This window comes from Poecile atricapillus, chromosome Z (assembly GCF_030490865.1).
Source record: "Poecile atricapillus isolate bPoeAtr1 chromosome Z, bPoeAtr1.hap1, whole genome shotgun sequence".
NCBI lineage: Eukaryota > Metazoa > Chordata > Aves > Passeriformes > Paridae > Poecile > Poecile atricapillus.
Genome location: NC_081289.1, coordinates 124,206,606 through 124,219,668, shown reverse-complemented (window position 1 = coordinate 124,219,668; position 13,063 = coordinate 124,206,606). Strand labels below are relative to the sequence as shown.

General features: G+C 44.8%; 1 protein-coding gene across 1 annotated transcript in view; it reads right to left on the bottom strand.

Annotated features, from left to right (window-relative positions):
• Nucleotides 1-2,929: 2,929 nt before the first annotated feature.
• The window catches only part of CD180 (CD180 molecule), a 182,148-nt gene continuing 172,014 nt past the window's right edge, over nt 2,930-13,063 (bottom strand). Inside the window, 7 exon segments of the mRNA XM_058825898.1 lie at nt 2,930-3,078; nt 3,081-3,671; nt 3,674-3,783; nt 3,785-3,891; nt 3,893-4,628; nt 5,299-5,391; nt 5,393-5,448. Of these exon segments, the coding sequence (XP_058681881.1) occupies nt 2,930-3,078; nt 3,081-3,671; nt 3,674-3,783; nt 3,785-3,891; nt 3,893-4,628; nt 5,299-5,391; nt 5,393-5,448 (1,842 nt within the window).

The window sequence follows — 13,063 nt, the reverse complement described above, 5'->3', positions numbered from 1 at the left end:
TCTCTTGTTCTCTCTATGTTCTGGCTTCATAGACATATTTGAAAAAAATGAGAGAGAAAAGGCATGACTGGAAGCCAAAAGAGTGCATCATCACATCAGAGACTGACTAGGTACACAATTGTGTAAGAAAAAATGTATTTCCTCTTTCCCCATGTATCCTTACTAAGTAATCCCAGAAGACTAAATCTTTGAATTTAACAAAGTCTTAGTACATAATCTGGACATTTTAGTGTATTATATCCAGAGATAAATTTTCCTTCAGAATAGTCAGTCCCTGTATTTAGGGTTTATGTATCTTGAAATATATAGCATATGCTGTTCAGCATTGTTTGCAGTGTCTTATGAATGGTGTTTTTGCAGGCAAATAGAGCAGAGATGACACAGTAAAGAAAAGAGTAAAATTAGAACACCTGAAGATATGGTCATCTAAAACAAGTTGTATGGGGGGCAAGGGATAGATTGCAAGAAAGCCATAATACTCTCTGTGGAGATATATAATGACACAGGAAACACCTTCTGCCTTCTCAAACGTCTGAGTTTTAACTGAAGTCTACACCTGAGTCTACACCATGACACAGGATAGCATTTCAGAAACTGGTGGTGGTTACATCCTGTGGTATTCTCTCCAAACAAAAGGGCATTTCAGAACACCTTTCAGCCCAACACGCAGTTTTCCCTTCAGTCACTACTGTAGGTGGATCTCCCACAGTTACCAGCTGATACTTGTAGCTTTTGGTGCCCTTGGAGTGTGTTCCTCTCCCTTTTGATGTCAGTAAGGTCTAACACCTTCCCAAACCCACCACTTTAAAGAGGGAAACAATGGAAGAAGCAAGTCTTTCTTGGGTGGAACATACACTGGCAGTCATGCTGGATTTTTAAGATATTGGAGGTTGCTCATTTAATCAATTGGATTTGCAGAGTGAGAGGAAAATGCACCTTGAACCTTGAACCTTGGGCGGAGTTCAGGAATGTCCCTGCCTTGCTCCGGGGTGTGCTCAGCTCGGGCAGCATGGTTTGCTCAGGGACAGTTCTCTCCTGTAGCCAAGCCCTTGCAGAAGGGCAGGCAGCCCATGCAGCTCCAGTGTTGGGCAGCTGGAACACAGCACCTGCCCATTGCATCAGGAGGAGTCTTCAGCAGCCACTCAAACAGGGAACATGGACCAGCAGTACAGAAGCAACATTTTAGTATGCCAAATCTGGGAGTGTCTGTAGGCAACTGGACAGCAAACATCTCTCCCTGTGTGCCCTTGGGCAGCACACGGCTGTGGAGGCAGGAGAAGGAAAAGCTGGGGTCAGTGACGTATGTGATGTAAAGGCATCTGAAAGCTGCAAAAATACATACTGCATGAGTCTGTTCTGCTAACGGATGGTAAAAGGGGCTTTCCAAATGAGAGGCGTTTCTTACTGGAGAAGATCAATCAGGGGTTCTTGAGAAATGAGCAAAAACTTTCTAGTCCAGCAGGAATCTTTGAAATTTTAGCTAGTGAGCAGGTTGGAGAGGAAAATGTTAAGGAAATGCCTTCAGACAGTAGCTGAAGCTGAATGTGGGGTCCTGCGTGGGAAGTGTTGAGAGAGAGATGGCCTTCCACATCTCAGAAAGGAGCCGCAGTGCAGCCTGACAGGGAGTGGTACTGGGTGAGCCTCCCCGTGGTGCATGCTCCAGGAGACAGGAAGGTCATACCACCAAGAAAGTTGTGTCTATTCATCAGGGTAAGCCTGTTACTAAGGAAACATAGATGACTTTATGGTGATACAGGGCAGATGAGTAGGCCTGACAACATCCCATTTGATCCTTGGTCCAATGCACATACATGCCTTGCTCTGGGTTTATTCACACATGATGGCAGAGAAAACAATTTGGTTTTATATAAATAAGAAGTCTTTATTCCTGCCTAGCTGTTGCATATCCAACTGAAGCAGGGGTTGTTGTCCTTGAATTCACTGCAGGGATGCACACCAGAAGCAATGCGAAGCAGCTGCTGGCACCAGGAACATCTGTGGGATGAGTTTGTCCAGTGTGCTGCCCCCTTTGCAGCCTCTAGTTTTCTCACCTGGGATTTGGCTGAAAGGAACAGTCCACTCCAGGCTGGCAAAGGAATGGCTCATATCTGTCAGAATTGAGGGGGTTTGCCCTGTGCAAGCAAGCAGAGTATCGGACCCACAGATTAGACCCACAAATCCACATTTTTATGGTTAAAAATCATTCTGTCTTTACTTACTGTGGAGTTTAGAAAAGAGCACAGGAGCAGGGTCTGCCCCAGGCTGAAAGATGAAAAGTCAGAATTTCAATGGCCAGGAGTTCTCTAAGGATCAAAAATATTTTAAAGAAATATTTTTTAAAAATCACAGAGGTGATACATGCTGTTTCTGCCAGTCCTGCAGGCATGTCTTATGTGACTGGTAACACAGGTAGTGTTTTAGTTGTTTTTTTAGCAGAGTGGTGTACACTACTGCCAGCTCTTACAAAATACTGGTTTTCAAGAGTATTTGATAGAGCGTGGAATTTGGTTGGTTTTTTTTTTTTGTTTTTGTTTGGATGAGTTTTGTTTGGGTTGGTTGGTTGGTTTGAAGAGTATTTTTTTTGTTTTGTTTTCCTTTTTGGGATTGGTGGTGGTTAGGTTTTGTTTTTTTAAAGAGAAGGAAGTTTGTATTTTGGCTCTTGGATATTCCAAGTGCATTAGCCACAGTACTGGTACAACAGGGCTACCATTGAGTTGCACTGGGATTTCTCTATAAGGTAAGTTATTAATTTTCAAGATTCAGGTCATAATTTATCTTTTCAATTCTAATTTGTTCATTATTTTTCTAAAAGTTTTAATACAGGTAGAAAGTGTATTACAAAAGTTAAGAAAATACATGTCACAAATAAAAACAGTGAGATGTCTTTCATCTTAATACAGCTGCTGTAGATATTTTCTACATCCTAGACTTATAGTTGCTGGTAATTTTGCTTGAAGTAGTGAGCACCCCAAATGAAAATGGCACTACAGGATAAAACAGCCACGGCAACTGCAATGATTCCTGACGTGTCCTTCCCACAGGAGAGTGAGATGGTGGCCAGCTGAACCCAATTTGCCTTGTTCCTTCAGGGTCTTCAATTTTATCCAGAAGTTGCTTGTAACAGGTGATTAAATCAATCTTAGAGCAGGTGCAGTCCAGGAGGTTGTAGCTTAAATTGATTATGCAGTGGCCATCCAGAGGTACTAGCTGGTCACCTGGTACAATGTGGATCCTGTTATAGGCACAATTAAGATAGATACTCTTGAAATTTGAAAATGCATCTGTGCTGAACGCAGTAAATTTACTGTCACTCAGGTCAACATGCTGTAACTTCCTGAGGTTGTGAAATACTTGGTTACCTATTGCTGTCAGTTCACAGGATGATAATATTAGCACCTCTAAATTGGATAGTTGTTAGAACAGTTTGTCCTTTGGCATAATCCCCAACTCAAAGTTATTTTGACTAAGGTCCAAGAACATGAGGTTTTTCAAGCTCTGAAAGAGATGCTTGAAAATACTAATACTAATGCTAATATTAATGTGGGACAAGGAAAGATTCATCACTTGCTAGAGATGCAGATCTTGGAAAGGACTCTGTGAAGTGCTGATATGGAGAGGAATGAAGGGTAAGTCCAGCAGCTCTAGGCTAGCACTGTCCTGGAGAGGGAGTGTGTGTTGCGGCTCAGATTCAGGTAATGAAGTCTGCTCAAAGCTCTCAGCCTTTTGCTAGAGCAGTCAGAACTTTCAGTGTGACTCTGATTTAAATCTAGATGTTGAAGCTTTGCCAGAGCCTGGTTGCAGAACCTGTGAGTTACCCTTGATGTGAAGGCGGGTGAGGGAGGGGAAGGCTGCAGAGCTGGTGTTGCAGAGGTGCTCAAAGCAGTTTGCATTTGAGAACCATCTCCTCCTCTAGCAAGCTCATGCCACTGATGCCAGGGGGCAGTGCACGGATGTGGGTTTGGGTTAGGTCCAGCTTTTGGAGCCTGGTTAAGCACTGAAATGTGTCAGTGTTCAGATTTCTGAAGTGCCATAACTGCAGATAGAGATCCTTGACAGAGATACTACAGAGGCCTTGTAAAATATCTGGGCTCATGTACAGCTCCTTTTCCACACCATAAAATGTTCCCAGCCAAAGGGTCTGGGCTGTGGAGTTCTGTATCCCTGCCAAGACCCCAGGGATGTCAGCACAGCCCACCAAGTCCAAACTGTAGAAATGGGATTGAAAAGATCCAGGTTCAGTGTGTGTAATGTCATTGCCTTTAAGGATGAGAGTCACGTAGCTGGTCTTCTCCAGAGCTTGGACATCTTCTGCTGTGATTGCTTGTATGTAATTTGTTTGACAACCGAGGCATTTGAGGTTTTGAGTGGGAAAGCTGGGAGGAAGCTGCAGTGAAGAGATGTGGTTTCTGCCCAAGATGAAGATACCTAAGCTGTCAAGATTTGTCACTAGAATAAAGAACATGTTATTCCTCTCTGTGTTAAGATGCTCCAGGGAACGTGGGCCAGCAAATGCTGTGTCAGACAGAAACACGAGCAGGTTTCTGGTCAGCAGGACTGTCTTCAGCTGCCTGTTGCTGCGAAAGGCCCCGTCACACACTCAGCTGATCTGACACCTAAATAAGACAATAGAAAACTGCACAGTGGCCTCTCTCACAAACTCTCCTGGTAATGCAATTACACAAAATGCACCTCATATCTGTAAGAATCCATGATCTGTTACCTTCACCAGGGTAAAAGTGTCTGTCTTTTTTAGTGATACTTGCCTGGTACTTTTAAGTTCACATTTAATTACAGAGTTCAGAGTGAGAAGAAAAACCTGTCCTGAAATGATGGGTGTGAGGAAGCATTTGTGGGAGTCAGGAGACATGAGGTATTTAATGTATGTCTAACTTAATAGGAAAATCTCTTTTCCTATAAAAAAAGTCAGCCACTTCCAAGGGCCAAACAGGTCTTTCTCCAGTTTTTAGGAAACCATACTGAAAATCAATAAAAATCTGCTGTCTGTGACTTTGCTGTCACAACTGTCTTATCTGTGGTAATATCTAGAATATGTGTATTTCGCCCACTGAACTGTAAATGGTTGTCCTTAGAGGAGAAGCTGAGATATTGCTCAAGTCAATCATCTCTGCTTAGCAAAAAAATTTACCAGCTGTCTGAAGGTGCTGGTAGTGGTTTCCCTGTGAAGGCAGGAAGATGTTGATGTGGTGTGCTCCAGAAGTCTCTGTCTCTGACAGGGACAGAGGGGTTCAAGATTGTCATGAGCAGAAGTGAGGATGCTCCTTCCATACCTTGTTAAGTTAGAGAAGAGAATTCAGGTCAGAGAAGGTTGAAGTCTGGAGGGAAGGGAGCACATTGAAACTGAAACTGGGGATTTCTGTTGTGACAAGTAGTCACAGGAACTCCTCTCAATCCTAAACCTTCTCAGCTGTATCTTTTATTTTCTGTAATCTGGAGAATACACAGTGAAACTGAAAGAGTTAAGTACTGTGAATACAAACAGGAAAACATGGCGCTTGTAAAATTCCCCCCTGCCTCCTCCCCCTCCACCCCCAAACTAACGCAACCCATAAAATAATCTAAAGAGAATTTTGAATTATTTAAAACGCAGCAACCAAAACCCAAGGAAGCTTCAGCACAGGTTTGCAATGCATAGCCCTGGGGTTTTGGGGAGTGTGTTTTTCAAATGACTGCCTTGAATCTCTCTTGTTTTAATTTGAAGTGTTTCATCTACGGTACTTTCTTATCAAAGTTAGCACATATGAGGATTGTTTACTCTTCTGGATGAATTATTAATCCTTAAAAAAAGATCTCCACAAGGTAGCTTTAAATTGTGAATGTCATAAGTCTTGTAGCAGAACTTACTCCAAGAGAAGTCTTAAGTAAACCTTACAGAGAGGAAGTAACAAAGAGCAGGTCTGGAAAATGTTTCTAGAAGGAATGTGGCCAAATTAATTGGACATGAATTCAGTTACACACGGCAGTCAGGAGACAGCAGGAATGTTTTGCTCAGGCTAGACAAAGATCATGCCTGATATGGTAAGTCTTTAAAACATCTACAAAGGCTTTTCAGTTTTAAGTGAAAATAAATCCATCTATTACAGAGAGCAGTCAACTCTGTGGATACCAGGGAAATTCATTGAGTGTGCTTGACCTGCCATTGCCTGCTGGTTACATGAAAGTCAACCAGACCCAGGTTGCTGTCCCCCTGAAATAGACTGCCACGCTGTTGAGGCATGGGAATGCTCATGGCGTCCTCTTGTCCCAGCTGCCAACAGCTGCAGCGCCAGCACTGTGCACAGCCAGTGCAGCACCAGCCTCGTCCACACCCACCTCCCTTCCCAAAGGATAGAGGAATGTCCTGTCCTGGATGGTTCCAGGGCCAGCCTAGGAGTGGGATACCCAGGGCTGTGTAGGAGCTGCAGCTCTGGCAATTCCCTGCCCCATAACCTTGAAGACATTGGTCTTGTGGGGAAGGGAACACATGTATGGCACTGTTGGCCAACATTAGCGCTTTAATTTGACACAAAGCTATTGTGGTAGTGGAAGAAAGCAGGGCAGCAGTTATGTGTCCAGGGAAAAATGCCCTGGAGCCTGTGGCATGTAGAGGACAGTGCAGGTGTGTGCCCTGTGGGTGGGAGCATGTGGGCACTTGGGGTTTGTGGAGGTGCACATGTGTGGGTCCTCAGGAGTGGTGCATGGGGCTCAGATCTTGCTGTTGACACAGCCGTATTTGAATCTCACGTCTCTGCCTGTCTGGCTTAGAAGAGGCAGGTGGGCTGTGTCTGCACTCAGTAGCCTCAGGAGAAGGGGAAGAGCAGTAGTGTTTGTTGCAAACCACAGCCTGGGTTTGGTGAACATTTTCTTCCTTTCTTTTAAGACAAATCCTGTAACTGAAGGGTGCTAGGGAGTGCTGGGGAAGAAACGTGGGCCTCCACTGCTGGAGACAGTGCAGCCTAGCAGGCAGGGACAGACAGATGTTGGCAGCAGTGTGGTGGAGTGGGAAGGGCTCCCCTCCCAATGAAGAGGGGCTGTCACTGCAAAATTCCCCATCTGGGTGGGCAGCACAGCTTCTTGACTGTCCAGCTCCCTCTGGCATACTGGTCCCAGCTGGAGTTCAGTGGCAGGCAGAGCACAGACTCCAGCACCCGGGACAGCATCAGCAGGGAGGGGCGAGCCAGTGCTGCCCATGGCTGAGCCCCCCACATGTAGGTGCTTAGTGTGACCTGGGGGCAGAGACCCAGCCCAGAACCTGCTGCAATAACACCTGTGATAGCACAGGGACTCAGGCCCAGCCTAGAAGCGCTGATACAGTGTCAGTATCTACAAAAATGACAGAATGCAGACCTAGAAAAGTTGATGCTTTCAATACTGGTAAGCAAAGGAGAACCTGTGGAGCTAACTGCTGCCATGTGTAGTTTAGACAGATAAAAGTAATTTAACTGTCACTGTAAATTTGAAGAGTGCCTGTGTTTTGTCATTCAAATAAAGCAATGAGTAAGTAAGCTCTCTCCATATGCTTCAGGGTGTGGAGTGGGTTTCGAAGTGAACTAAGGAGAAACTGTCCCAAGGGGGATCCTGTTGTGCAGCTCTGAGTCCTTGGAGATTTGTAGATTTAATTCAATGAGGAGTTTGCTACCAGCCCCAGGTGTGCATTTCAATGGGCTGTTTTTCCATTGTGCTTGTTCCCTAAATCAAAAATCTTGTATTTTTTTTCTGTTGTCTCCCACTTGGAATAGAAAGATAAAAGAAAAAAAGAGAAGAAAAGCAAAGACAAAAGGAAGTATTAAGGAAAAATAAAAGTTTATTGGGTCAATCTTTTCTCCTGCCCCTGGAAAAGGCCTGGTACTTTCTTATTATTCTCATGTGGTATTGCACACTAACTAAATAGCAAATAGAGACAGAATCATACCCTGACTGTGTGCAAATTCCTGTATGAAGAGCACAGTACTAGAGAGAGTACAAGATTACAAGAGAGAGCAAGACTCTCCTCTGTCTATCTCTCTTACCTGTTAAACAACCCTGGGAAACTTTACCATCCTTCAAGCTCTTTGTGGGATGAAGTACAGTGTTGGTATGATGGGCTCCCAAGGACCCCATCAGTGGTGGGAGAGAGTGTGAGTGTGCACAGATGCACTGGTGTGAGGAGGAGAAGGGACAGTGGCTGATAAGCATATACCCAGACACCTGTCTTACTCCTCTTGATAAGGACTTTCAGATTCCCCTAAGATAAATCCTATCTGGGAACTGGAACCACTAGCACTGGAAGCATTAGCAGTTAAGTGTTTACCCCAGTCTGCAGGTCCTGCACATCGAGAGGGATGGCAGCTGTCGCTCCCCTCCACGCACATCATCTCTGTGGTGCTGGGTGCTCTGCAGCTGGCACAGGTGAGCACTGTGAAAATCAGAAGATGTATATAAATCATATATATAAATAACAGATATAAATCACAGACCATTGTGGAGACAGGGAGGTTGGATGCTCTTGTGCTGTCTTCTCTGAATAAAAGTGAGGCTGAGCAGAGAGGTCAGATGAAGCCAGAGGGCTGGCTGGAAAGCAGGTTGCAAGGAAAAGACATGCTGAACTCACTGTGAGCTAAACAGTAGTTTCAGAGTGAAACAGGAACTTGCCTGCTTTTAGTCAGGTTACTGTGCACTGATGCTTTTCTGAGGCAGAACAGATTTTTAAAAAGTGGAAACTGAGGAAAATTGGTCTTCATCTTCATGTGGACTGGAATGTCTCTGCAGGTTACAGGATAGAGCAGATGAGACTGTAGCACACTACCAAAGGCAAATTTCATGTAATAGGAAATTTGAGTTGAACAAAATTTTATTCATCACTTAGAAAAGGCACAAAATCTTGAACAACCAGCTGACAGAGCTCTTCTTTGGTGGCTGGTGGCAGTGGTGGATTTGGCGGTATTAGTTTCACAGTGGACTAAATGATCTTACTGATCTTTTCCAGCCTAAACCATTCTATGACTCTAAGATCTCTGCCTACACTTTTGCAAAAAGGATTGTGTTGCTGGTGCAACTATTGCAGTCCAAACAGTAAAGGCAGAAAGCAATACCTCAATCTGAAAATTAGAACTGTTCCTCTTGTATTTAGGTTACTTTTTTGTAGGGGGAGAATATTTCTAACCATCTCTAAGATGAGTGGGTGTGTGGTAGCTGCAGGCAGGAGGGGATTTTGTGCCAGCCAGCCAGAGGTGCCCAGGGCAGTGCTGTGCACTGACTTCAGCCAAACAGCTCAACCTGCCTTTTTCTCCCCTTTCTTAAATGACTGAGTTATTGGCTTGACAACCTTGTTGCCTTAAGTGGCACTCTTTCTTCAACACCTAGGAGAAAAAGGCACAAGGAAAACTTCCTGGGCTCAGAAAATGTGTGCCAGCCCAACAGAGCTGATCCAGACCCTGTACTCAATCAGGGAAGCTTCAAGTAATTAAGATACCATTTGGAGTGCATCAAGGTCAGCACCCATGAAGGTGAAGACACCTGAACTTCTGTGGTGCTAAGGATACACACAAAATCAGTGGCTTCGGCTCTGAAACAGAAGGCCACAGCTGTGCTGGCATCTGGAGCTGACTTCAGGGTTCACCTGAGCCATGCTGTGCTCATTGCTGCAGGCAGCTGAGGAGAAGGGAGAAGTCAACAAGGCAGGAGGGAAACTGCCAGAAGCACAGAGCTCAGTCCATTTTGCATACTTGCCTAAACCTGATGGCACTGAGAGGCCACAGAACCAGTGCCCTGCTTTTGTATTTGTCTGCTACCAGGATGTTTCTGTGCCTACCCGGTTGGCTGGGTTTTTTTCCTCTCCTCTTTAATTTATAGTATACAAAAGAAAATACCTTATCTTAATGATAAACTGAAAAGCTGACTTCACATACCACTAACAGCTCTGCCTCTTCCCCAGACAGTTCTGTGTTTGCTGGAAATCCTGCTTGCTCTGCAGCTGGTCACAAAAACTATGAAGAGTTTGATTGATATATTTGCTCCTTGTTCATCTGCCATTTTCCAAGTTGTCGTCTTCTGCGAGGCAGATGGCCTGGTTCAGGAACGGCACGGCGACCCCACCCAGGTCGCTCGGTCCATCAGCACACAACACCAATGTGGTGGATGGCAAAATGGCGTTTATTGGTGAAGAATTTGACACTTTATAACCTAGGTTCACAGTGTCACTCCCATCTGCTTTCATCACAGGTAGGTGCTATTGGCTAATTACGGGGGTAGTTACCATAAACTATTGAGGAGGGGGGTGACTGTATCTTTCCATTACATCCCGATGTCTTCTGACTGCCAGACCTTAGCTGACCACGTTTCCCCCCCTCCTTATGCTTAACTAAATTTGCTAGAATATAAGGTGTATTAGTCTTGAAAGTTCTAACGTTATTTTATGTATATCTGTCTTTAAACATTTTATCTAACTTATCTATATTATGAAAAGTTTTAAAAATAAATATCATAGACTTAAGTAAAAATATAAGGTGCACTATACTTAACTAAAAAGGCTAAAAACTTATAAAATAGACACCAAAGTTTTTCATTAACAAACATAAGGCACACGTGGTGACCAAGTGCATTCTTAGAGCACATGTTAATGCTCAAAAGCTAAGGCTTGGTGTGTCCCTGTGCACTGGATTTGCATGGACAGATTTTGGTAGAGGGGGTGCTACCAGGATGGCTACTGTGAGAAGCTGCTGGAAGCTTTCTTCATGCCCAGCAGATCCAGTGCCAGGAGGCCCCAGGATAGATGTGCCCCTGGACAAAGCTGAGCCTATTAGAAATGGTGGTAATGCCTTTGTGATAAATGATTTAAGAAGGAAAGAAATTACTGTGAAGATGCAATTTGGCTCAGAGTTGGAATGTGTGAGAGGAACAGCCCTACAGACACCAAAGCTGGTGAAGGAGGGACAGGAGGCGCTCCAGGCATCAGAGCTGAGGCTCCCCTGCAGCCCCTGGTGCAGACCATGGTGAGGCAGCTGTGGCCCTGCAGCCCCTGGAGGTCCCTGGGGATGCAGAGATCCACCTGCAGCCCCTGGAGGAGACCCAGGCCACAGCAGGTGGATGCCTGAGAGGGGGCTGTGAACCCATGGGAGGCCCGTGCTGGAGCAGGGCCCTGGCAGGGACCTCCAGACCCACGGAGAGAGGAGCCTGTGCTGGAGCAGGTTTCCTGGTAGGATTTGTGACCCTGTGGGAGATCTATGCTGGAGCAGGCTATGTTTGAAGGACTGCACCTCAGAGAAAGAAACCCATGATGGAGCAGGCTCTCCTTGGAGTACTGCACCCCATGGAAGGGTAACCCACCTTGCAGCACTTCATGAAGAACTGTGTCTGTGGATTGAACTTATGCTGGAGAAGTTAATGAAGAACTGCCTCCTGTGGGAGGAATCCCATGCTAGAGCAGGGGAAGGACTCCCCTCCCTGAGCAGCTGCAAGAACAATCTGTGATGAACTGACCATGACCCCCACTCCTTGTGCTACTGAGGGGGAGGAAATAGAGTCTGAGAAGGAGAAGTGGTGGGGGGAAGATGTTTTTAAGATTTATTTTACTTCTCATTATCCCTCTCTGATTTAGTTGGTAATAAATTTGCTTAATATCCCTATGTTCAGTCTGTTTAGCCTGTAGTGGTATTTGTTGAGGGATCTCTCTTGTCCTTATGTCAGCTTATGAACCTTTGTTATATTTTCTCTCCCCTGTCCAGATGTGGAGGGGAGTGATAGAGGGAGTGCTGGGTGCCTGAGTTCCAACCAGGGTCAAACCTCTATACCCTGTGATCCCTGCTGTGCTTTCCTGGGGTGGAGCAGCTTGGACTCACACATGTACCCCATGACCTATTTTTTGCAGACTGTGAGCCCTGGTGGTACAGGTACTTCCTCAGACCATCCATACCAAAACCCTCGAATTTAAAATAAATGAGGTATTTTATAATAAATAGAATTAAATATTTTATTAAATAAAAATTATAATTTTCTTTTATAAGAGAAGTCCTCTGAATCAAGAAAAGCATCAGCCAAAGCTAGTCTTGTCTCATTCTGTGGTGCAGTAAAGCCTATTATTATGTATCATGGAACTTATGTGTCATATAAGAAATAAGAAAGCAGGAATAACTCCAGAGATGTTTCTGGTTTTAGTAAGTTTTCTTTGTTTTTGTTTTTGTTTTTGTTTTTTTTTAGTGGGGTGGGGAGAAGGAGTGGGCCAGTGGGCCGGTTAAGAAAATGGGAAGATTTATTATTCAAATAAGAGTTCTAGGACCTAAGTCAATTTCACAGAATAAAAGAATAATCTAAATGAAAAGTGATGCATAAGGATCTTAAAGCCCAGCTCTTGGCCAGTCCCAAGGATCACACCATGTGCCTGAGAGCATTGTCCAAACACTTCTTTAACCCTGGCAGATTTGGTGCTGTGACTGCTTCCCTGGGGAACCTGTTCCCCTGCCCAGCCACCCTCTGGGTGAAGGAACCTTTTCCTAATATCCAACCTAAACCCCCCCTGACACAACTTCTGGCCATCCCCTTGGGTCCTGTCACAGCCCACCAGAGATAAGAGATCAGTGCCTGCTCCTCCTCTTCCCCTCATGAGGAAGTTGTGACTGCAATGGGGTCTCCCCTCAGTCTCCTCCAGGTTGAACAGACCAAGTGTCCTCAGCCACTCCTCATACGCCTTCCCTCAAGGCCCTTCACCATTTGGACACTTTCTAGCAGCTTTACATCTTACATTGAGGCTCCCAAAACTGCACACTTTGGATAATGAAGAATTCATTATGAAATTCGTGTTAGGTGACTGAAGTTCCTCTTCTTGACCATGTAATTGTTGAGCTTAGTACAACGGACTAATGATTAGGGATATTTGAATTATTCATTGTATGTGCCTATCAGATTAATTTAGATCTTTATGGTGTTAAAAGAAAGTGGGGAGAAGTAAGAATTTATGGCAGTAGCTAGTGGGAGTGGGTTTTGATGTTAGCAGGGGGCTTTGCTATGGATACCCACCATGGGCTCAGGCAGGTTGCAGATCCTCTGTGACAGCTACAGCCAGAACTGTTGCAGGCTGACTCACTTCCCATGC